General features: G+C 39.9%; 1 protein-coding gene across 1 annotated transcript; it reads right to left on the bottom strand.

Annotated features, from left to right (window-relative positions):
- Window positions 1-276: 276 nt before the first annotated feature.
- LOC111161350 (tyrosyl-tRNA synthetase 2) lies at window positions 277-21,283 on the bottom strand. Its single transcript, XM_022524951.1, has 5 exons — window positions 20,505-21,283; window positions 19,540-19,707; window positions 5,813-5,968; window positions 5,385-5,555; window positions 277-2,772 (listed from the first exon to the last, which is right to left on the bottom strand). The coding sequence occupies exons 1-5, from the start codon at window positions 21,281-21,283 to the stop codon at window positions 2,613-2,615; spliced, it is 1,434 nt and encodes a 477-aa protein (XP_022380659.1). The 3' UTR covers window positions 277-2,612.
- Between the last annotated feature and the right edge of the window lie 5,752 nt (window positions 21,284-27,035).

Here is a 27,035-nt window from a genome sequence, read left to right as displayed (position 1 = left end):
TATAAACTGGTCTGGCTTTGAAAGATGTGAGTTGACAGGTTACTCACAGTCATTGTATTCCACCTGTCCTTCGATTTATAGTTTTACTGAGCTTTGCTGCAGCCTTTGATGTGTTAGTAAGAAAGCTGAAGGCACAAGAAGGTCTGGAACGTTGACAGTGACGCAGTGTGCGTGTGTAGCTACGCAGCCCTTCCACTTCTGGGCTCACGCTACCCTAGTGCGTTAAAAATCAAAGTATCTTTGATCCTTTCTTAAACCTGGAAGGATGAATTATATCGTTCTGCATTATTTTCAAATATAATAATTCAGATCCATCTTTAAATTAGATCACTTACACCATGTCCCAAGATTCACTTGGAGCTGGGACTTAAAACCAAATCCTGTGGTGATCATTGAAGTGTATCTTCTCTATTAGTTGGTTAAAAAAAAAAGTTGCTTCACACCAACAAAATGCATTAGAAAATACTCTATTTTAGAGTGGAACACTATATATATAGTGGAACTCTGTAAAGAAAAATACCTGGACACAGCCACACATCCGAAGGCTTAGGCTACTAAAATGCATTCAAAGAGGTTGGGGGTGAGGTTTAGAACATATTCACATTTTATTAAAATTCCCCAGGTGATTCTTGATATGCATTACATTAAAAATTTTAAGATACGGGTCAAAATCCTTAAAGCATTTAGCTCCATCTCTGACAGATACTATATTTCCATAATATAGAATTTACTGAACATGTTAACCTTTCTCCTAAGTTACGACATTTATGAAGAACTCCTGGCAGGGAAAGCATGTCTGGTAACTTGAGCTTACGGTACCCATTTACTAGCAAACAACAGGCTCAGCAACTGACCTCAACCATGAACAGATTCAATCATCTCTAATATGGTACTCCTTTGAATCTGTGAGCAGTACCAATCTGGAGAGAATGCACACTACCTAAATGTCTATTAGCACACACTCTGAAGTCACTCTGCCATTCTTCAACCTCAGTATAGCCATCCATGACTGACTGACTTCAGATACATCAGATGACTACCATTTCAGACTTTTAAACTTGTAAGGGGGCGGGGAACTTAACAGGGCACCATTCTCCACATCAAACATATTTCAAATTGGAAATGTTACCTTTAAAGATAGGTTACGGTAATGTACTTGCTGGCACTACACACCTTGTACAAGAGGCAAGAAAGGTTTGGAAAGTTAGAAAACCTTCCTTTGTTGGCTCTCAAACAGTGAAGCTCTGATATGTTTAGACGATCTCTGACATTTACAGTGGACACCTGTATGTTCTTGCTATGTAAATAAAATTGCTGGTATGAAATGACATTAAAGTTTTGTCAATAAATGAATTCTTCTTAACTTTGCTCCCAGAGAAAGGTTTAGATAAACTATAGTTTAACACATAACATTAATCTAATTGGAACATAATACAGCTTATACTGTATAAAAGTTTTACAAATTTTTTCCTATTCTCACAATTCAGAGATTATTACATCTCCAGTTTCACACATAAAGACAGTGATTTGTTCCATGTAATCCAGGTGGTAAATGCTTAGAATTTCAACACTACATGCTTTGCTGCCTATAAGATTTTCTAGAAGGAATCAAATTGTGAACCATTTTGTATTTGTGTATTTCACTTGGTCCTCAGGGAAATACACTGATATTACCCTGATTTTTGAGATGTGGAAACAGTTCTAAGAATTGACTTGCCTAATGTATAGAGAGCTTAATTAGGTCTGGATTCTAAGTCTGGAAAACTTCCCTTACCTGAATTCCTTATGATATTCTCCTGTGATTGGATATTGGTATAATATTTGCCTCTGTTTTCACTCTAGTTACTTTTCAGTTTATCTCAAGTTGCAATCTGCTTGGAGACAGACGCTGAAACTTAAAGCTAGGTTTCCAAATTTATGAAATACTGCTGCCTCAGTAATTTGGCAAAACAAAGCTGTGAGTAAATTTAATTATACTGAAACACAGGCAAGGGACTAAAAAACTCAATTAGAAACCTTCTGAAAAGTACGGATTTTCTTTGAATGTAAACTTTCTACTAGAATTTCTCCTGCCAACTATGGCTTAATGTATGTAATACCTGTCTTCTTAAGGAGAACTGGATTTAATCAACAACAAAAAATTCAGAAATTTTCAAGTTTCCAATACTATTTTTCACATTTCTAATGTGAACACTAGAGGCCCTGCTGGTGTCCGTGAGTCAAATCAGGGAGATAAACCCCTGATATAAAAGTATCCATGAGTCCTTACGCCACCCTCTTTTTCACTGTTCCTCCTCATCTCTAAAAAGGGAACAAAAAGGATAGGATAGTTCTTCCATGAAATAGAATTTTTAAAAAAGAGATTATCCCTGGCACTCATAGTTCTATGGTAGTCCTTAACACCTGCAGCTCAGGAGATAAAATACCGCATTATTACACCAGCACTTGTCTTAACCACCCTGTGGAAATAAGAAAATTACTCACACTCTGGGGCCTAGAGAGTACTCCATTCTCTATGGCTTGACTTACATGAGCAAAAGTGTAAGTTCTGGAGCCAGCCTTTGGTACATCTTAGGAGATGGGTAAGTTTGAACCACCTGAAGGATTTTTCATCATAGCTGAAGCCATTTTATAATGTAGAAATTCCTTTTTCCTATTTTTAGTAATGAAAGTCCATTCTTAAGAATATGTTGTCCAACAACCAAAACACACTCAGGATTCGTTACTTGTCTGTGATTTATACTGACTCCACCTTCTGTTATCATCCGATGCCTAAAAATAGAAATGTTTAATTAGAATCATTTGACTTATATTGCAGAGGCTCTGCAACTGAAACCACTTCGCAGTGAACTGTTACCTTCATGTTCACTCTACTAGATTCTGCCTCCTTCAAATGCTTTTCGAAAAGGAGCGGATTTAAGGCATAAGTTTCTTGTTTAGTGGAGAAAAATCTAGGTTATTTCATAGCTCTACACAGAAATATTCAGTTGGCAGTGGTTTAAACATGAATAGCAGAATCACCTGGAGAGTGATTCCTCACCCACAGAGAAGCCTCCAGAAATACAGAGAGGGCAATGCTGCTTTTTGTGAGTTCCCATGAGATACAAGTCGCAACTATGTAGTCCTGTTATAGAAATCTTTAGGAAACTTATGAAACTGGTAAATCATTGGAAATTATATTCTGAGACTATGCAAATAACAGCAAATTGTTAAAATTTTGAGAATTTTTTAAAAAGTGAAATGGGCTGATTTCAGAGATGGAATATCAGTAGCTTATCTAATTGCAGTTTAGTAACAATTTTTTTGATGGTGTATGTAAATAGGTTTTACTTATGTTATTTACTTACTGCCCAATTCATTCAACAAACATTTATAGAGCCTTTACTATACGCTAAATATAAATAGTACTGGAAACTAGTGGAGAGAGCCAGACTATTCCACAGGGATTAAATGCTGTCACCGGTAGGAAAGATGACTCTGGGTGCACACTGGGTTGGTGGGGGAGCTGGAAATTGTCCTGAAAGAAGAGACATGGAAACTGGGATGGTGAGTAGCAGTTACTTCCACAAATAGGGTGAGGAAAACATAGGGAGTAGTAGCTGGAAAGAAGCAAAAAGAGAAGAAAAGGTCTAGAGCATGAAAGGCCTTGGAAGTCCTTGTGAAAAGCAAATGTTCATTTTCTCTTATCTGAATGTTACCAAATGACAAAGCACTACTACACATGGTTTCATAAAACTCAACAGTTTTCTATTTAAGGACAGATTTCTTTCTCTTAGGAAGTGTTACTTTGGTCTGTTTGCTATAGTTTCCAGATCATGATCTCATTTTGCCTAAATGACAAATCTTATTTCGCTTACACGATCTAAAAAAATGTCAATATTAAGAACTCTGTCTAAATCAGATATGTTGTCATCCTAAGTCTTGGTAAAATTTCCAGTATCAGTAAATAAACCACTAGAAAAATTCAGAAGAAAATAAAAAATGCTTCCACAGTAAGGAAAATCCTTAGAACCAGTGACTGACTCTGGGGAGGTATATGGCACCACCCCCAATCCAGTGTACATGAAATAATGAGCATATTAGGGAATCAGAAAGGTTGGAATAGCAAGTGATAACAAAGACAATGGATATTTTCTCTATACAGAATAACCAAGGGCTTTTTAGGAGAAATGTAAAAATCTAAAATAACTGAAAGAAAATAGCAATTTTAACAAATGTCATTTATAATTATGACTAGGAGCTGACAAGCATAGGACTTACGGTCAAACTCCAGATGAGACACCCAGGGTTTTCTGGCTAACTAGTGCTTTTCCTTCTAAATCACTCTATTTCAGTTTTAAGTGCAAAAGAATCAAGTATATGCTGGATTACTTTTTGGTCGAACACTTTTATTCCCTCATAATACCACATAACTGAGGGAAAAGCATTCTACCTACTTCTCGATAAGAAAAATGGAATTCTCTGGGGCACCTGGCTGGCTTGGTCAGTTAAGTGTCTGCCTTCAGCTCAAGTCATGATCCCAGTGTCCTGGGATCAAGTCTCAGGTATGGCTCCCTCGTCAGCAGGGAGCCTGCTTCTCCCTCTACCCCTTGCCCAGCTTGTGTGCGCTCCCTCATGCATGCGCTTTCTCCCTCCGTCTCTCTCTGTGTGTCTCTAACAAATAAAATCTTTATTAAAAAAAAAAGAAAAAAGGAATTCAAGAGGAATAGTAGGTAATTTATAATACTAGTTTTAGGAAGTAACATCATATGCTTACTTCATTTTCAGAAATTCAACTAATATTCTTTAAAAATTTTATTTGTCAGACTGAGAGCACATATGCACACAAATGGGGAGTAGCAGAGGGAGAGAGAGAAGTGGGCTCCCCACTGAGTAAGGAGCCCAGTGCAGGACTTGATCTCAGGACCCTGGGATCATTACCTGAGCCGAAGGCAGATGCATAACCGGTTCACTGAGCCACCCATGTGCCCTCAACAAATATTGTAAACAGGTTGGGCAACCCCTTTACTCCCTCAACTAAAGATGATACAGACTGAATATGAGAGGGACCATGTGAATCTCTTCACTTTGGTCTCAAATTGTGACCATCCATCCCCAAGCTGACTAATCCCAGTGCATCTGCTGATCACAGTGGTCCCTTCAGTACAGGCCTTTCCAGCACTGGAGGAAAAACAGACTTAGATTTAATGAGAGACAGTATGGGGGTACCAGAGTTTATAGAAAATTTAGAGTATTTTCAACAATTAGGTACTCAGTTTTCACTTTAGTCTTGGACTAACCTAACTTCTGCCAGGAATAAGACACCTTGTGGCACTACGGAAACATGCTGTGAACTGTAACATTTACTGCTGAATGAACAGTGACTGAAAGTTAAATCATCTTACCCTCGGGGACCATCTGGAATGGCATTTGCTTTGCGGCATGTATCTAGGACACTTGTTCCTGGGTCAAGAACTAATTCAGAAAATGAAGCTTCTTTAAACAACTCTCGTAACTCTTGATCAGACATGACCTCCAGGGCATCGATGCTGCTGTGATAAAGGGCATGCGTACACCTGAAGAACACATCAAGAACCACATCACGGGAGTGCTTACCCACAGACACGTTCTAATAGCCAGTTCTAAAACAGCAACGTTTATCTTGTAGAAGTCATACTTAGCTCAAGATGATCTTTCCCACAGAAGCTATTCTAAAGCACTTGTCAGAGACTGACAGTCCTTATAGTAGCAAATGACACAATAGCCCTAATAAATTTTCTCAAGTCCATTAACTACATAGCTTTATCCAGTGTTAGTTATTCCTAAAGGCCACCTTTTAGCAGAATCCAGCCCTTCTTGTCCATGAACGAGCTTTGTAACTTCTGCAGCGAGTCGCTTCTGAGGACCCCGCTTTTCCGGCTCTTTAACATGCAGCTGCATGATGTGGTCAATCTCTGGAAGGGGCAGGAAAGTGAAGAGCTTCAGGTACCTGTGGGACAAAACATACATTGCTGGTGTATACAACACACCTAATTTTTGTCTCCAACTCCCTTTCCCTTCAAAAGACATCCTGCCTACTTTTAAATTTGCATATATTTTTAAGATTTATTTATTTTAGAGAGAGTGCGTGCATGCATGAACATGAGGTAGGGGGAGAGGGAGAAAGAGAATCACAAGCAAACTCCCCACTGAAAACAGCCTGATGCGGGGCTCCATCTCACAACCCTGAGATCATGACCTGTGCCCAAACCAGGAGTCGGCCACTTAACCAACTGAGCCACTCAGGCGCCCCTAAATTTATTTTTCATTAGGAAAAATAAACATGCAGAAATGTACCCCAAATAAGATACCCATGCACACACCAGCCAGATTGAAGATGTTACTATTTTGCCATCTTCACTTAAGATCTTTCCTTTTGAAAAGGCATGAATAATATAGCTCTAGATGCCAACATATTCCCCTCCTTGCCCAGGAATAAGCTAATCTAAATTCGTACCTACCCTTCCTAAGCATGTTTTAATACTTTTGTTTTCTGTATACGTACCCATAAATAAAAAATATGTGTAACTTGAAAATTGACATTTTATCTGTAGCCTTTAAAAAAGAATCTTTTCTTGGTGAAAAACACATAGAAAGTATACAAATCACAAACATAGTTTAATGAATCAAAAAGCAAACATCTGGGGCACCTGGGTGGCTCAGTGGGTTAAGCCTCTGCTTTCGGCTCAGGTCATGATCTCAGGGTCCTGGATCGAGCCCCACATCGGGCTCTCTGCTGGGCAAGGAGCCTGCTTCCTCCTCTCTCTGCCTGCCTCTCTGCCTACTTATGATCTCTCTCTGTCAAATAAATAAATAAAATCTTAAAAAAAAAAAAAAAAAAGCAAACATCTATGTAATCACCCCCCCCATCCAGAAATACCTCGTTTCTTCTACTCAAAAAAAACCCAGATGTTTTTACATCTACTTCTGCCTTTCCAAATTAACCACTCTTCTCCCTTTCAAGGTAATCTCTTTGTTTTTCTTTAAACTTCCACTACTCTGGTATCCCTTGGTAAATGGCGTCGCTTTGTTTTGCCAGTTTTAGGCTTTATAAATGGGATCATACCGAATATATCTTCATGTTCAGCCTCTCTGGCACATCAGTATGTTTGGCGGGAGACGCATTCACGTTGCTGTGTCACCACTGTTAACGTACAGCATTCTGAGCGGTGACTACGTGTAAAGTATTTATGTAGACAGTCTACCGTGGATATCTGCGTTGCTTCCGCTCTTGGACAGCTGCTAATAACGCGGCTATGAATATTCCCATGTAGTTCTCTTGGTGCACAAACCCAGGAGAGGAACTGTCGGGTCACACACAGGTTTATGTGCATATTCAGGTTCAGTAACACAGACACCTACTTTTCCAGAGTGGTTCTGTAAGTGCTGCATCTCTGTCTGACCCTAAGCTTTGGATTGCCATGGCCTCCATTCCAAGCCCTCCCCCACACAAATGAGCTGAAGGCTCATGAGCCAGGCAAAGCAGCCAGCCACGGCCACACAGCAAGTTCCCCTTTTAGAAAGCTCTGGATAGGGGCGCCTGGGTGGCTCAATGGGTTAAAGCCTCTGCCTTCAGCTCAGGTCATGATCCCAGGGTTCTGGGATCACGCCAGCTTACCCCTCTCTCTCTGCCTGCTTGTATTCTCTGTCAAATAAATAAAAAATCTTAAAAAAAAAAAAAAGCTCTTGGTAACTCAGATACCTCAACACTTGAGTGAACCCATTTCTCCCTTCCCACTACCTAATTTCTGCTCTTGTGTTTTAAATCTGCCAATGAAGAAGGGCCTCACAAAGGCCCAGGCAGAGCCCCAGGCCCATGCTCTCTGCCTCTCCCTAACCGAGACCTCCAAGTGCCCCACACCCTCCAGAACTTGTAGGGAATAAGATGTTTTTCCAAGTTTCCTGATGGTTGTTGCTGAGGTGCATCCTGCAATCCTTAACAATCCTTACAATCCTGTAAGAACCATGAAGGCCAGTTCAGCCACAAAACAGACTCCAGTCAGGGAAATGTGGGTAGGAGACACACAGTCCCACTATGACCCACCACTCAATGTTCACTAGGGGAGTTCTCCCTCCTCACCTACCAGAATATCCTTTCCTCAGTAATTAGCCCTTCTCGGCACAAGGCCTGAAGGACCCTCATTTCTATTAGTCACTAAAGGCCTTTATTATTAATGGTCTAGGGGCACCTGGGTGGTTTGGTCGTTAAGCGTCTGCCTTCGGCTCAGATCCTAGGGTCCTGGGATCGAGTCCCAAATTGGGCCTCCTCTTTGGTGGGAAGCCTGCTTCTGCTTCTCCCACTCCCCCTGCCTGAAGTCCCTCTCTCACTGTGTCTCTCTGTCAAATAAATTAATTTAAAAAAATTAGTGATCTGATCATCTCCTTAGTCCACATGGCCCTGATCACACAGCTCTGGAGACACTGAATTACTATGGCAGCAGTGACACTTTAGGAGAGAGACGAAAGGCAATACACAGCAGAGGTGATATGCAAAACCGAGACTGGTGGGATGACATCCAGCGAGTGGTGCTGTGTTCCCAGGTGCTGTGACCTACCTGGTCAGCCAGTTACTGTAAGATGGGAAGGTAAGGCAGACCCACAGTTAACTACGAGTACTACCATGCAGCCCTGCTGACAATACCATGTTCCCACGGTTCCAGACGCAGCCAATCAGTGGTGATGTTGACAGGAATGACTGGGGGCTCTCACCTGGGCCCTTATCACTTGTGGTGAGCCCCTAGACACATGACCATAGTGACCCAGATGACCCCCTCTTCATTTCTAAAACTGAAGAGGCCCCAAGTGACCCGGAGTCCAGAGAATTCTTTTCATGAGGTGCTCTCCCTAATTACAGGGCAGCCCTACTACATTTTAATGGGACTGCTGAAACCATTTAAAAGGCACTGGAGGGCCCTGACAGGTTGCTAGGTGTAGTGGAGATTACTATCCAGGCACCCAGATGCTTCAAACCTATGCCATTATACACCCACTGCCCCAGAGGGGTTTCCCCTTGAGCAAATTTCCCTCAACCAAAAGGAATCCCTACCCACTCCTTAGTAAACTCCCAACTTAATTTTGTCCTTTTCTGAAAATACACAGGTTCAACTCTCCTGGGAGTTATAAAATTTCAGTGTTCCTGGTCACTTAGTATCTGGCCAGCCAGTCTCTAAACTCTAGGCCCTAATTAATACTAGCATTCTCCCAGCCACAGCCCCGTTCTGCCATCCATCCTCTTGCCACATGGCTGCCATCTATCCCCGGACTCCAAACCAATCCCTGCAACTCCTCTGCCCTCTTCTCTAACCTCAGGGTTGGCAGCCACCTAAGCCTCTACACTAGGAACTGGGTAGATCCCCAGGACTCAACCCATAATAAAAATGCATGGTCCTTTTTTCCCTATTAGATATCAAGGCTCAAAGTCACTGTTATTCCAGACAAAGCCTCTAAATTCTTCAAAGGGAAGCCCTTCTACCTACAGGGCATTCCTAGTAAAACAATCAAAGGTGTACAAATCCATCTGGATGTAACTAACTACAGGGACCATTTACTTCAAACAGCTTCTTCTGGTGGTGGCTTCCTTGGCCCTTTCTTTCCCTATTACAGGCATGGATGCACTGGCACAATGCCACACAGAACCAGCCCAAGTTCTTAGTCTTCTTGGGGGGATTTACCAAGTGGATGCCAGTGACTCTCCCTCCTGTGGGCAAAATGGTAAACACCCCCCAATACCAATTTAAACAGGGCACTAAAGGCCTATACCTTGTTACTAAAGATGCTGAGATGGAGTCTTTAAGCCCACAGCCTCCCCTTTCAAAGGCCCCATCTGGTCAGTACATAAGTCAGTCACTAATGAATGGAACCTCACCATTTACCTTCAAATCCTTAATACTAAGGTTTCCCCAATTAAACGATAATTCCTAGTATTACAGAATTAATTAAGGACACATATCTCTGGGACAAGCAGCATGCTGGCATTCACATTACATGGGTCCCAGAAGGAAAACAGAGAATAGGGGCAGAAAACTTAATTGAAGAAATAATAGCTGAAAACTTCCCTAACCTGGGGAAGGAAAAGACATCTGGGTCCAGGAAGCACAGAGAGCCCCAAATAAGAACCCAAGACAAGTGATAATTAAAATGGCAAAAATTAAAGAATCTTAAAAGTGGGGCGAGAAAAGCAAACAGTGAGTCTAAGGTAACTACCATGAGGCTATCAGCTGATTTTTCAGGAGGCCAGAGGGAGCAGTACCGTGTATTCAGAATGGTGACAGGAAAAAACTACAACCAATACTCTCCCCAGCAAGGCCATCATTCAGAATTAAAAGGAGAGATAAAGAGGTCCCCAGACAAACAAAAGTTAAAGGTGTCCATCACCACTAAACAGGCTTTACAAGAAACGTTCAAGGGACTTTTTTAAGTGAGAGGCTGTAACCAGGACTTAGAAAATTATGAAAGAATTCCAATGGTGAAAGCAAATAAATAGTAAAGGTACCAGATCAATCAAAAGCCAGTATGAAGGTTAAAAGACAACAACAGGAAAATCACTTGTATCTACAATAATTAGTTAAGCAATACAAAAGACAAAAGGATGTAAAACAGGATATCAAATACATAAAACACAGAGCGGGGAATAAAAACGTAGCAAACATGCTTTTTCAATGTGTTGAAACTTAAGTGACCATTAACTTAAAATAGATGCTATATGCATAGGATGCTATGTATGAACCTCATGGTAACCACAAACCAAAAATGTGTAATAGATACACAAAAAAATAAAAAGAATTCAAGCGTTACACTAAAAGTTATCAAATCACAAGGGAAGAGAGCAAGAAAGGAAGAAAGGTACAGAGAAGAACTAGAAAAACAAACAATTACCAAAACAACAAAAAGTACCTATTAATTATTACTTTAAATGTAAATGGACTAGGGGAGCCTGGGTGGCTCAGTTAAGTGGCTGGCTCTTGATTTCAGCTCAGGTTATGATCTCAGGGTCCTGGGATCAAAACCTGTGTCAAGTTCCATGTTCAGTGGGGAGTCAGCTTGAGGATTCTCTTTGGCCTTCTGCCCTTCCCTCTCCATATGCTTGCTATTTCTCTAAAACAAATAAATCTTTAAATGTAAATGGACTAAATGCTTCAATAAAAAAAAACACAGGCTGACTGAATGGATAAAAAAAATCCAAGACCCATCTACATGCTGCCTACAAGAGTCTCCTTCAACTTAAAGACACAAACTAAGAGTGAACAGATGGAAAAAGGTATTCTATGAAAATGGAAACAAAAGAAGCTGAGGTAGCAATACTTACATCAGACAAAATAGACTTTAAAAGACTGTAACAAGAAACAAAGAGCATTAACATAATGATAAAAGGATCAATCCAATGAAGATATAAAAATCACAAATACCAATGCACCAAACATGGAAACACCTAATTACATAACACAAATATTAACAGACATAAAGGGAGAAATCAAGGGGTACCTGGGTGGCTCGGTCAGTTAAGCATCTGCCTTTAGCTCAGGTTATGATCCTGGAGTTCCAAGACCAAGTCCTGGGGTGGGTGGTGGGGCAGGGGGAGTGTGGGGGGTGAAGCTCAGGTACCTGCTTAGCATGGAGTCTATTTCTCCCTCTCCCTCTGGCCACCCCCAACTAGTGTGCACATGTGTGTCCTCTATTTCTCTCTCAAATAAATAAAATCTTTAAAAAATAAGAGAGAAAAGTCAACAATAATACAATAGAAGGGGACTTTAACATCCCACTTACAGCAACAGATAGGTCATCTGGGCAGAAAAGTCAAGGGAACTGTGGCTCTGAACAACATATTGGACCAGATGGACTTAACAGATATATACTGAATATTCCATTCCCAAACACAGAATACACATTCAAATGCACACTGAACATTTTCCACAATAGACTGCATGTTAAGTCACAAAACAAGTCTCAATTTATGAAAACTGAAATTATATCAGGCCCCTTTCTGGTATGAAACTAGAAATCAATTACAAGAAAAAAAATCTGGAAAAAACACAGACATGTGGAAATGTAACAACATGCTATTGAACAACTAGTGGGTCAACAAAGAAATCAGAGAATAAACTAAAAACTGCCTAGAAACAAATGAAAGTGGAAACAGGATATTCCAAAATCTTTGGGACATAGAAAAAGTAGTTCTAAGAGGGAAATTTATAGCAATGAAGGGCTGCCTCAAGAAACAAGAAAAACCTAAAATAAGCAATCTAAACTTACAACTAAAGGAATTAGAAAAAAGAACAAAGCCCAAAGCTGGCAGAAGCAAAGACATAATAAAGATCAGAGCAAATAAAAACAGAAACTTAAAATAGAAATGAAACTATGAGTTAGTTCTCTGAAAAGATAAAATTGATAAACCTTTCACCAGATTCATCAGGAAAAAGAGGACTCAAACACATAAAATCAGAAATTTGAGAAGGTATGACTGACACCACAGAAATAAAAAGGACTGTAAAACACTACCATGCTTAGGGGCACCTGGCTGGTTCAGTTGACAGAGCATGTGACTCTTGATCTCAGGTTTGTTGGCTTGAGCCCCACATCAGGTGTACAGATTATATAAAAATAAATAAAATCTTTAAAAAAAAAAAAAAGACTACCATGCTTAACCAAAGAGGTAGAATATCTGTAATGTGCAAACTATAAAACACTGATGAAAGAAACTGAAGATGACACAAACAACTAGAGAGACAGTCCATGCTCATGGATTGGAAGAATTAATAATGTTAAAATGTCTGTACTGCCCAAAGCAAACTACAGATTAAATGCAATCCCTATCAAAATACCAAAAGCATTTTTTTATAGAACTAGAACAAATAATCCTAAAATTTGTATGAACCACAAAAGACCCAGAATAGCCAAGATAGTCATGAGAAAGAATAACAAAGCTGGAAGTAACACATTTCCAAATTTGAAGATATACTACAAACCCACAGTAATCAAACAGAATGGTACTGGCACAAAAACAGACCCATAGATCAGTGGAACAGACTAGAGAAAACAGATATAAACCTATATTGCTATGATCAATTAATCTGTGACAAAGGACAAATCTGTGACAAGAAAATACAATATAATCCCTTTAACAAATGGTGCTGGGAAAACTGGACAGGTACATGCAAAAGCATAAACTGGACCACTTTCTTACACTATACATTAAAAAAAATTCAAAATGGATTAAAGATCTAAATATTGAGAACTGAAACCATAAAACAAAAAAACTATTGGGACTACACCAAAATAAAGCTTTCACACAGCGAAGGAAACCATCAACAAAACAAAAAGGAGACCTACTGAGTGGGTTTTTTTGCAAATGATTTATTTGCAAATGATATATCCAACAAAGGATTAATATCCAAGATATATAAAGAACTCACAGAAGTCAACACCCATAACACTATGAATCCAATTAAAAATGGGCAAAGGACCTGAATAGACATTTTTCCAAGGAAAACATATAGACAGTCAACACATACCAAGATGCTCAACATCAGTAATCATCAGAGAAATGGAAATCAAGATGATAATGAAGTATCGCTTAATATCTGTAACAATGATTTGTATCAAAAAGATAAGTGTATCAAAAAGATAAGAAATAACGTATTGGTGAGAATAATCAGAAAAAGAAACCCTTATGCACTGTTGGTGGGAATGTAAATTGATGCAGCCACTGTAGAAAACAATATGGAGGTTCTTCAATAATTAAAAATATACCACAAGGATCCACTGATGGGTATTTGCTAAAAGTAATGAAAACACTAATTCAAAAAGATATGCATCCCTATGCTCATTGCAGTATTTTTTTTTTTTAAGATTTTATTTATTTATTTGACAAACAGAGATCACAAGTAGGCAGAGAGAGAGGGGGAAGCAGGTTCTTCACTGAGCAGAGACCCCGATGCGGGGCTCAATCCCAGGACCGTCGGATCACTACCTGAGCTGAAGGCAGAGGCTTTAACCCACTGAGCCACCCAGGCACCCCGCAGTATTATTTACAATAGCTAAGATATGGAAGCAACCCAAGGATCCATTAATAGATAAATGGATAAAGAAATGGTATATATACAGTGGAAAATTACTCGGCAATAAAAAAAGAATGATTATCTTGCCATTTGTGACAACTCCAGTGGATCTAGAGGGTACTACATTAAGTGAAATAATTCAGGCAGAGAAAGATAAATTCCACATGATTTCACTTATATGTGGAATCTAAAAAACATAACAATTTAAAAAACCCCCAAAACAGCCACAAATACAGAGGACAAACTAATGGTTACCAGAGTGGGGGGCTAGGGGATGGGAAAAATGGATGAAGAGTAATAGAAGATACAGGATTCCAGTTAAGGAATGAATAACCATGGGATGAAAGGTACAACACAGAAAATAGTCAATGGTTTAAAAAAAAAAAAAAAGGACTACTATGGAAAATTATTATATGTCTAACATATTGAACAACTTAGAAGGAATGAAAAATTCTTAGAAACATAAAATCGTCCAAGACAATCAGGAAGAAATAGAAAATCTGAATAGATCAGTTACTTGAAATGAAACTGAATCAGAAATCAAAACCTCCCAAGAAACAAAAGTCCTGGACCAGATGGTTTCAAATGTGAATTCTACCAAACATTTAAAGAGCTAATACCTACTCTTCTCAAATTATTAAAAAACTGAAGAGATGAATGCTTCCAAATACATAGTATAAAGTGTCAGCATTACCCTGACACTAAAATCAGACAAAGACACTTCAAAAAAAGAGTATTGCAGGCTATATATCCTTGATGAACACAGATGCAAAAATCCTCACATATATTATCAGACTGAATTCAACAATACATTAAAAGGGTCATTCCCCATGGTCCAATGGGATTTATTACAAGGATATAAGGATGGTTCAATTATGCAAATCAATCAACATGATATACATTAACAAAAGATAAAAAACTATATGATTATCTCATTAGATGTAGAAAAAGCATTTGACAAAATCAACATCCATTTATGGTAAAAACTCTCAACTGAGCCCCACATGGGATTACAGGGAACATACCCCAAAATCCAAATATGAAAAACCCACAACTAACATCATACTCACTGGTGAAAATCTCAAAGCCTTTTCACTAAGATCAGGAACAAGGCAGTGATGTCCACCTGCCACTTTATTTCAGCATAGTACTGGAAGTCCTACCACAGCCAAAAGAAATAAAAGGCACCCAAACTGGTAAGGAAGAAATAAATCTGTCACTATTTGCAAATGACTTGATACTATATAGAGAAATCCCTAAAGACTCCATCAAAAAACTACTGGAAGTAATAAATAAATTCAGTAAAGTTGCAGAATCCAAATTAACACACAGAAAACTGTTCCATTTTTATACAGTAACAAAAAAGTAGCAGACCAGGAAATTAAGAAAACAATCCCATTTACAACTGCATCAAAGAGTAAAATACTGAGGAATAAATTTAATGAAGGTAAGAGACCTGCACTCTGAAAACTATAAAACACTGATGAAAGAACGTGAAGAGGACACAAATAAATGGAAAAATGTACCATGCTCATAGGTTGGAATAATATTGTTAAAATGTCCATACTATCAAAAGCAAAATACAGTCTTTATTTATTTATTTTTGGGCGAAGTACAGATTTAAAGCAATCCCTATCAACATACCAACAGCATTTTTCACAGAATTAAGAACAAACAATCCTAAAACCTGTATGGAACCATGAAAGAGCTCAAATAACCAAAGCAATCTTGAGAAATAACAAAGCTGGAGGGATCACACTCAGATTTCAAGATATACTACAAAGCAATAATAATTAAAACAGTAGGGAACTGGCCCTAAAATATATACACAGACCAACAGAATAGTGAGCCCAGAAATAAACCTATGACTAGATGTTCAATTATTCTATGACAAAGGAGCAAGAATATGCAATGGGGAAAAGACAGTCTCTTTAATAAATGGTGCTGGAAAAACTGGAGAGCTACATGCAAAAGAATGAAACTTGACCACTTGCTCACACCTCACACAAAAATAAACTCAAAATGGATTAAAGACCAAAATGTAAGACCTGATACCATGAAAGTCCTAAAAGGAAAGAGGCAGGAACTCTTGGGACATCCACCTTAGCAATATTTTTTGGATTTTTCTCCCCAGGCAAGAGCAACAACAGCAAAAGTAAACTAATGGGAATACACCAAAATAAAAAGCTTGCGCAATGAAGCAAACTATCAACAAAACAAAAAAGCAACCTGCTGACTGGGAGCAGATATTTGCAAATGATATATCCGATAAGGGGATAATACCCAAAATAGATAAACAACTTATACAACTCAACACCAGAAAACAATCTGATTAAAAAACAATCTGATTTAAAAAAATTAAAAAAAAAAATAAAACAACGCAGACATTTTTCCAAAGGAGAGAGATAGCCGACAAACACATGAAAAGATGCTCAACATCATGAATCATCAGGGAAATGCAAATCAAAACCACAATAAGATACCGCCTCACACCTGTCAGAACGGCTAATATCAGAAAGACAGGAAGTAAGTTGGCAAGAATGTGGAGAAAGGGAACCGTCATGCACTGTTGGGGGCGGAATATAAACTGGTATAGCCACTACAAAAAAGAGTAGGGAGGTCTTCAAAAAATTAAAAATAGAAATTTGATACCATCCAGCAGTTTCACTTCTGGGTATTTACCTGTAGAAAACAAGAACACTAATTCAACAAGATAGGTAGGTACACACCTATTTTCACTGTAGTATTATTTACAACAGCCAAGAAATGGAAGCAACGTAAGTGTCCACTAATAGATGACTGGCTAAAGAAAAATGGAATATTACTATTACTCAGCCGTAAAAAAGAAAGAAATCTTGTCATTTGCAACAACATGGGTGACCTTGAGGGTATTATGCTAAGTGAAATAAGTCACTCAGAAAAATGCCATGATTTCACTTGCATGTGGAATCTAAGAAACAAATGAACAGATAAAACAGAAACAGACTTATAAATACAGAGAACTGGTGGTTGCCAAGAGTGGAGGGGATGGGTGAACAGATGAAGAGGATTAAGATATACAAACGTCCAGTTATAAAATAAGCAAGTGGGGCGTGTGGGTGGCTCAGTGGGTTAAAGCCTCTGCCTTCGGCTCAGGTCATGATCCCAGGGTCCTGGGATCAACCCCGCACTGGGCCCTCTGCTCAGCAGGGAGCCTGCTTCCCCCTCTCTCTCTGCCTGCCTCTATGCCTACTTGTGATCTCTTTCTCTGTCAAATAAATAAATAAATAATTTTAAAAACAAATAAATAAAATAAGAAAGTCACAGGGATGAAAAGTACAGCATAGGCAATACAGGCAGTAATATAATAATAATTTTGTAATAAGGCAGCCAGTGACTACAATTATTGTGATGAGTACTTCATAATGTATATAAAATGTCAAATCACTATGTTGCACACTGGAAACTAATCTAATACAGTATGTCAACTATACTTCAATTAGAAAAAAAGAACAAAAAAAAAATCTGATGCCTCTAAGTGCCTGACACTTTAATTGCCAAATTATCCATTTTAAAGACGTTCATTTTGAATAAACATACTGCCAGCTGTTATGATACAGTTAGTAGCAAACCAACTAGATCCATTACCAGGCCACCCTTACTCATGAAGTTTCTCTTCTAGAAAGCCCTAGATAACTGACCACTTGAGTGACCCTGTTTCTCCCCTTCCTGTTCCCTAATTCCTGCTTTTATATTTTAAAATTTCCCAATAAAGGGTGAACCTACAAAGCCCTAGGCACCCCACCCTTTGTCTACAATAAGGCTGTGGCCTAGGTCCACACTCCCTCCCTCTCTCTACCCAGGGCCTTCTGTGTGGCCCTCCAGGACCTGTGAGTAAGAAATTTTGTTTTTCAGATTTCCCTGATGGTTGCTGCTGAGATGCATCCGGCAATCGTAAGAACCACAAAGCCCAGTCCAGCCTCAACACTGGTTCTGGTCAGGGAAAGGTCTGTGGGGCTTGCCACAAATGGTATGTGCCCAGGTGAGTTCCTCAAGCATTTCTAGTCAATAGCACCACTAGCAATTGGCCGAGACTGATACCACAATAAGTTCACTCTCCCACCACCTTGGAACATTCTCACTAACACCTGGTATTGCTAATTCTGCTTCTCCATTCTGGAGGGTACATAACAGTAATGTACCTCTATCTTGCATTTTCTTCTCATTATTAAGGCTGAGCAACCTTCTCAGATGTTTTGGGTCTTTTGGACAGAATTTTTCTGAAGTGCATGCTCAAGCCTCTACTTATGTTTCTATTGGGTTGTCTTTTTCTTATTGGTTTATGGAATTTGAGTATAAGCTCTTTACACTTTTAGTACATGTAATGGATATTCTTCTATTCTTAATGGTGACTTCAATGAACAGTAGATCTTAATTGTAATTTAGTCAAATCTTTATTTGTATCTCATTTAAGAATCTTTCCCTATCCCAGTTATGAAGATATTTTCCTATTTATCTTCTGAACACATGATTTATCTTTTGTTAACAGTTAGGTTGATAATCTACCTGGAACTGATTTTTGCAAACTGTGTGAGACTAAGTTTCATTATTTTCCCCACATAAGACATCTAATTATCTAAGTGAAATTTACTGAAAAGATTGTTTTATCCCAATGTTCTGCAGTGCCAAAGAGATCATGTGACCACAGATGCTGGAGTCCACCTGGATTCTCTAATCTTTTCCATTAGTCTCTTTACTAAATCTTAAATTTAAGCTTGTGCTTTAAAACCAAAAATTACTAGAAGATTTTAGAAGAGTTGCTGGATACACATTTAGTCATAGAAATTAACTGTATTTTTATACATTAGAGCCAAATAGAAAAGGAAACTTTCCAGATGTCAATTCTTGATACATCAAAACCCTAAAGTGTATCATCAAATGTTTGAAATAAATCTAAAGGAAAAAACCTTAATTATTGTAGTTTGAGAAGGCATATTTTCCACTATGGAAAAGTTATTTTTGGTTAAATTCACCTTTTTTTTTAATTGCAGGTGTATTTTTCTCATTAATTTATATTCTTTGAAGAATTTAAGATGTGAATTAATGAGAAAATCATTTCTTAAAAAGGATTTTCAAAAGATGTAATAAAGAAAACAAACTTTTGAGACAAAGGTAAAATCAGGTGTAGTCCAAGTTGATGATAAAAGGAGTGAAAAAACTAGAATACACAAGTGGTAATGTCTTAAGTACTTGTTAGATGTAGATCACAAACTTGGCTCTAAGTTTTCATCAATCACAGTGGTTTTCTGATCTAACCAACAAAAAACTGTTCAGAAGAGTTAAAATTGCAATGTTCTGTGTCTTAAACGAAAATCTAAATGAAAACAAAAACACAGAAACTATAAACATAGAGATTCAATGGCTAAAACTATGAGTTTATAAAGTTAATTTTTCTCAGGATACTATTATGATACTATTAAGAACTCACCTTTCTACCAAATCATCCTGCTGCCTGACAAAGAACTGATACAATTCAAATGGAGAGGTCTTCTCTCGGCTTAGCCAAACAGCATTACCAGCCGACTTTCCCAATTTTGCTCCGGATGTACTTGTAATTAGAGGAACAGTGATTCCAAATACATCTTCTCCAGTCAACCTAAGCATAAAGAAAAACTTCATTATGTGCTTCAAGCAAAAGTGATGGTAAGTTCTGCAAATCCTTCTTCAGATTTCATTCTGGTCTCTTGCTCTAAGAAAACTTCCTTTATTTTGTAAATCTGAATTTTTGTTCCTCTTAATTGCACTCAATCCGTTTTAGCATTTGTCATTCTAAAATGCAATGGCACCAGTGACTCTGAGGTCGTTTCTGCATCACTAGGTCCTAGAAAACTGTAAAGTCCGAGGGAGAACAGGAAGGAAAACTGGGTAAGGGGAAATCAGGTAGAGACACTAAGAATGTTTTAAGGGATTCTAAAAATGAGTTATCACATGGGTTAGCCCTGTAGTTGAACTCCCTCAAGAAAATGCGATTAAAATCTACCTTATTTGCCAAATATTTGGAGTTGGAAAAAAATGTGAGATGCCAACCAAAAACTAACACTAGCTTCATGGGACCTGCAGAGCTAAATCAGAAACTACTCTAGGAGACACGGTCGCATTCAAGCATAAACAACGAAAAGCAGAGTTACTAAGGGGAAGCAAAATACACAAGCTGTATTCTGAGTAGTGGTCTATTTCCTGCAAAGCTCTAAGAATACGTTGCATGCCTAGTATAATTAATTCAGCCCTTCAACTTTCGTGAGCTAGTCACATTAACACCATTACAGACTTAGCGGAGTAAAACACCCAAGGATTCAAAAAGGGCGTCATTCCCCAATCGTAATAGTTGATCACAGGCTATTCACGTGTAAATTATTTGGTCACAAGATTTTTCCTGGGTCTAAAGGAGCTTACTTGTGGATAAACTCGTATCCGGACACGATATTGCCCAGCTGATCAGATCCACCCAGCTGGACCCGGCATCCATAATGCTTGAACAAATAATAGAAGTCATAAGCCTGGAGCACCTGGTATAAAAATTCTGCCAAGCTCATGCCCTCGGGACTCTTGAGCCGGGTTTGGACGCTCTGACGACTCAGGAGCGTGCCCATGCGGAAATGCCCACCCACAGCCGTTAGGAAGTCCACCAGGTGCTGCTTCTGGTACCAGGCCGCATTGTCCAGTACCGTGAAGCTTCCCCAGGTCCGCCCATTCGCGAAGAGCTGCTGGTGATTAGCCACCATGGCCTCGAGCCCTTGGCGTAGGGCGCGCGCATTGCTTCGCACGCGCTCTGGTTCCAGCGCTTCCCGCTCCTTGGTACGGCCGCTGGGGTCTCCCAGGCGCGCGGTGGCACCTCCTACCAGTGCGATCACATTGTGGCCCGCTCGCTGGAATTGAAACAGGCCCAGCAGCGCTAGCAGATGCCCCACGTGAAGCGAGTCGGCCGTGGGGTCAAAACCGCAGTAGATGGTCTGGGGAAAGTTGCCCCTGCCACGGTCGAAGAGCTCTGGGAGCTCTATCTTCGTACTCCTCTCGGGGAAGAACTCCTTGAAAAGACCGCGAGCCTTCTGCATCGCCAGCAACCCCTGAGCGCCCGAATGGGCCTCACGCGGTCCCAGGAGCAAGACTCCTGATGGGCCTGGGGTCCCAAACCACCGGCCCCGGGAAAAGCACCGCAACACGGGGGCCGCCATCTTGGCGTCGGCACGAGGGGAATGCTGGGATTTTATGGCTCTCGCCACCCCCCACTCAGTGCCAGCCTCCTACAATTTCTACGGAAATTGCTTCCGTGTTTTTCTGCGCATGCCTGAGTGGAACGAGGCGGTCACTTAGCTACGGAGCTTGAGTTCTCAGCAGTCATTGGAGTTCTGACGACCCGAGTGGGGATTGTGTTTACCGTCAGTCACCTTAAATTCGCTAAAACTTTGACTCATTCGTAACGTAGGTGTGTCTGTGATAATAGTTCCTACCTCACAGGGCTCTTGTGAGGACTAAGAATGAAAGCACTTGGCACCTGTAGCTCTCTACAGATGTTAGATTTTAAGTTTTCACCTGAAAAAATTGTGGTGCACAAGTTCCTTCGAATTCTTGGTTCTATGCAAAAATTCCATAGAGGTTGTCCATAGAGGTTATAACGGGTTAGAAATTGGTTTAACTTAATGGAGAGTTACGGAGTTGGCGTTGCGACCCAAACTCGTGATAGCGATTCCCCGCGATGAGAGCGCCACAGGCATCAGCATACATTAGTTTCTCCAGGAGGTGGCAGTCTTGCCCAAGCTATAGCGGGAACAAACCCTACAATAAATTAAATGCAGGAAACCCCAAGTTTTATTTATCTATTTAACAATTACAGGTAACCAGGTGGGACACAGCTTTAATATAAGTGGATTCAAATTAGTAATCACATTGCCACAGCATGGCAGGTGCTGTCAATACTCCACTCACCAGGGATGGGGTTCTCATTACCCGCATGCTGGCACGGAAACCAGCTCCAAAACCCTATTTTAGAGTCTCAATTCTGGGACCACTTTCAGTACCAACTGTGTAAGGTCGAGTTGGAGATTCGTGTGCAGAAGGATCATTGGGGTGTACTCTTGGAAAAACCTCTGTAATGGAGTGATGGAGGCAGGCTTGAGCTGAGGGAGAAGTTAAATTGTGAACAGTTTGCAATAGGGGCCTCAAATAATCCTGGGGGTGGGGGGAGCTCTGGAGCTGGGATTTCCTCTCAGATTCATTCTAAATTGAAACAAGGGACAGGCCTTGTCTATTGGCCAGCCATTAAATGTGGGATGTCCCTGGAAAGGAGGCAAAACCTTGGGCAAGGCTTTGGCAGAGAACTAGATGCAGAAATGGACTCAGCTGTGAGCTATCAGCAACCGATAAGCTCAGCAGCTGGGGGATGGAGCTCTGGGTCCTGAAGCAGACATCTGGGCCGTTGGCCAAATTACTCCCCAGGACCTTTCCATTTTATAACATTATAAAGTCATTTAACAAAATGAAATAATATTTTAAAAATTAGTTTATTTGCATGTATAATTATCAGCAAATGAGATTATCATTGCCAAATGGTAATTGTGATAGGATTTGAGATATTTATTCAACAGGTTATGCAATAAAATCCCAAATACTTAACAAGCAGGATGTGTTCTTACATGTTGCTATTCAAAATGTCTTAAAATCTACAATTATAACCTGTTTACCTGCAATTTTATTTCCCACCACTTTAATCAGAGACATATTTAAGTATGTGTAGCACACAGCATATAGTTTTTTCTATTTAGTACCTAACACAGGAAGATCTGAATATTTTTAAAGGCTATCCTTCATTTCAGAAGTTTCTGGTAATAAGACAGGTAGCAATCTGTGGTTTTTACAGGTATGTTAGTAATCTTATACCTGAAAGTATGACTTCATGTTGTGGTTTAATTACTTAGTCACGTCAGGAAGTCATATGTCTCCAAAAGATAGGAGCAATAGAAGGGGGGGGGCATTTAAACCTTGGGAATTATTACATTGCTAAAATTTTATGGGCCTGGACCTATGACTTGAGCTTGGCATGAGACAAGGTGCGTAAGTTGATTCTTACTGTTTTTACTGGCTTAAAAAGGAAATAAATAATGTTTAAAAGTATTTTATTTTTTAAAGATTTTATTTATTTATTTGACAGAGATCACAAGTAGGCAGAGAGGCAGGCAGAGAGTTGGAAGCGGGCTCCCCACTGAGCAGAGAGCCGGATGTGGGGCTCAATCCCAGGACCCCGAGATCATGACCTGAGCCACCCAGGCGCCCCTAAAAAGTATTTTAGAAAGCATGACTTATCTCAACTGTGATAACTCAAAGTTAGCTGACCTTGAATTAGTCACATCAATTTCTCAATTACCCTTTCCTGCAACAGAAAGCCACATAAATACTCACTTTGAAAGCACCCCTATATTATACAGTTTGGTTTCAAAACGTAAAAAAAAAAATTACAAAGGTATTCAAAAGGCACAGAAAGAGTAATAATTAATACTGTTTTAATTGATTTCTCACAGGTTATGCCCAAGCTTAAAGTTAGGCAGTCCTATTGAATTCTGATCTCTATCTGTAGTATGGAACATATTCAAATTGCAGCAAAGATGTGACTGGGGCTAAAATATAAGCTGTCTAAAGGCCATAGCAAAATCACAGCAGAAAGGAGTCTAAGAAATTCTGATCATTACAATTTTTAGAAGAAATAGTTTCTTCAGAGCTGTTGGTTATAGGAGGATATTAGACCTAAAAACAAAACAAAGCCAAATAAAAGAAACCTGTTACTAAATGTCCCTTTCCAGGCATCTGGGTGGCTCAGTGGGTTAAGCCTCTGCCTTCAGCTCAGGTCATGATCTCAGGGTCCTGGGATCCAGCCCCACATTGGGCTCTCTGCTCAGCAGGGAGCCTGCTTCCTCCTCTTCTCTGCCTGCCTCTCTGCCTACTTGTGATCTCAGTCAAATAAATAAATAAAATCTTAAAAAAAAAAAAAGTCCCTTTCCTTTCTACATTGGTAGTATCAGAGAAGGATACACACAATTGTTCTTTCTTTTAAACTGCTTTTGTAGTCAGTGGAATGACTTGTAGGGCTCACAGTTGCCATAATTCTATGCACCTGATTCAATACCCATATGGCTGGACAATGTTTTGAGATATTTATGGGTTGTTTTTTTTTCCCCCCATCCTTCATTTCCCCTTTCCATTCTACCATTTAAGTTGGTAGTAAGCTCTGTGTCTCAGTACCTGGGGGAAGTCAGGGAAGAATGCAGAGTAAGTCTGGAAATTTTATTGGCTTTTGTTTCCAAAAGTTGAAAACCTAGAGACAGGGTAAATTCTGAGAAAATAAGCTTGGAGAAGCAGAAGAGAAAGAGACACGATTCTCTTTATTATTAATGAGGGCACCAACCCTAGCAAGAGAGCCCAGGCTGTTGGCCTTACTTGCAAGAGGAGCTGGGCATTGCTTCCTGGCCTCAAAGAGCTGATGCACTTCAGGCCTGTGGTTCCTGGCCTCACAGAAGGTTCCTCTGCTCCATTTGAGGCCGTGCAGTGCCCGAGTGCCGTCTGGAAGCCTCAGAGAACCACTGTGGGCTTGGCCAACAAGGATGGCGGAATCCAGATCTAATCAGATCTAATCTCCAGAATAGATAGAAAATTGTTCTTTCCTGGGTATCCTGTAAGATGATCAAATTTTAGAAATCCTGGAAGATTCCCTCTTCTGTGGAGCTCAATAATGTTGAAGTACTTTGCCACCATTACAGTTGGTTCAGGACTCAGAAGTGTGTTCATTCATTTAAAAATTTATTTAACAAATATTTATTAAGAGCAATTGATACGGTTGGGGGGTAAGAAAAGAAAAAATGAAAGAAGATGGGATTGGGAGGGAGACAAACCATAAAAGACTCAATCTCAAAAAACAGACTGAGGGTTGCTGGGGGGAGGGGGGACGGGAGAGGGTGGTGGGGATATGGACATTGGGGAGGGTATGTGCTATGATGAGTGCTGTGAAATGTGTAAACCTGGCGATTCACAGACCTGTACCCTGGGGATAAAAATACATTATATGTTTATTTAAAAAAAATTTAAAAAAAGAGCAATTGATAAGTCAGGTACTATTCTCTAATGGCTTAGACATATTCATGAACAAAAAGAGGATCCCTGCCCTCATGGAGATGAAATTATTTTCTGAAGTCATACTTCTCTGAGCAGTCCTGTTCTTCACTGACTTCCTCCTTCTGACGCAGAGCCCTTTGCCACCCCTGCCTTGGGGCAGAGAGAGGGAATGAGTCCTAGGTGACTGTTCAGGAACACGCAGGTTGGGATGGGGGAGAGGGAGAGAAACACTGTGGAAATATGACAAGGGAAGGCCCCCACCTTGAGGAAGAGTGCTAATAGAGACATACAGCCAACAGGATCCTGGGCCACAGAATTCACATAATTCTTCTTTGGATCTGCAGTTCTCTCTTCCTTCACCACTGCTGCACGGACTTTTTCCCTCAGGTGATGTTTTCCCCAACACACTCCCTTTCTGCTCCACGTTTGGTGATAGCTGGTGCAGTCCACACCAATATTTTGTCTCACAGGCTCTTTGCCAGGATTCCTTCAAGAGCTGCTTGTCTGTGTGCTAATGTGATGAGAACAAGCAGGCTTGTCTCCTAGAAACAGAATCTTGGAGACACCAGTTGTGATTGTTTTTTGAAGAGCTTAGTTCAAAAGGATAATGTCTTCAGACCAGATAATTTCAGAATTTGCCTATTTCTCAAGTCGCCTGAGTATTTCTCTGGTCTCTCTGACATAGTGCACAAGTGGACTGACTAATCAACTCATCATTCTCCTTCCATCAAGGCCAACTGAACTTGTGTCTCCACTGGAGAAGAAGTCAAATAATACCAAGCAGTCTACATTTTGTAGAGTGTTTCCACTTTGATTCAATTTATTTTTGTCCTTTTCTTTTCAGTGTCTCCCATACAGGCTTTATGCGCTCCTGTGGCAAGCACTGTATGGTCAATAATCTAATGAGAAGCAAGTCCAGAAATATCTCCTAACTACTCTTCTATACCATTATCATGGGAATAAATCCCTTCCAAGTATTTGCCCCACACAGAAAATTCAGACATTACTTCTGGCATCTTCATAACGGCAACAAAATGTGGTTCGGAGCTGTGGTACGGGAGCACACTGGAGAAGGAGTCATAGACCTGTTTAGTCGTCTTAGCTCAGTCCCCACTAGCTGTACTCCTTAGATAACTCAACACTCTCAACCCTGGTGTCCTCATTCTAGAGATAAAGGGGCGAGGGTACCTGGCTGGTTCAGAAGAGCATGCGACTCTTGGTCTTGCGATTGTGAGTCCAAGCCCCTCAGTGGGGATAGATTGCTTAAGTAAACAAACTTAAAAAAAAAAATGGGGTGTGTGTGCTAGATTAGGTTACCTCTAGAACCCCAGTGAGCTCTAAAATTCTGAGATACCTATCTTTACTATTTAAGCTGCCACACTAGAAAAGAGGTTTAAAAGCATGTTTATCTATTTCCTCCTCTACTTGGTTCATTTAAGAAGTAGAAGCCATTTTAAGTAATATCTACATGGCTGACAAGTTTAAAAAGTGAAGATTTGAGTGCCTGGGTGGCTCAGTGGGTTCAGCCTCTGCCTTTGGCTCAGGTCATGATCTTGGCATCCTGGGATGGGGCTCTCTCCTCAGCAGGGAGCCTGCTACCCGCCCCCCAACCTGTCTCTCTGCCTACTTGTGATCTCTCTGTGTCAAATAAATAAATAAAATCTTTTTTTTTTTTTTTTTTTTTAAAGAAAAGATTTTAAAGGGCTTTTGGTTGGTCCATGGATAGAGATTGTGACTCTTGATCTAAAAGTTTTGTGATTTCGACCCTTATTTTTGGGTGAAAGATTAAATTTAAAAAAAAAAAAAAAAAGACTTGGAAAAGGACCA

The sequence above is a fragment of the Enhydra lutris genome, unplaced genomic scaffold (assembly GCF_002288905.1).
Source record: "Enhydra lutris kenyoni isolate GAN:26980312 unplaced genomic scaffold, ASM228890v2 scaffoldscaffold84, whole genome shotgun sequence".
Classification (NCBI taxonomy): Eukaryota; Metazoa; Chordata; class Mammalia; order Carnivora; family Mustelidae; genus Enhydra; species Enhydra lutris.
Note: the sequence above shows the minus strand (reverse complement) of the source record. Positions and strands in the feature narration are given on the sequence as shown.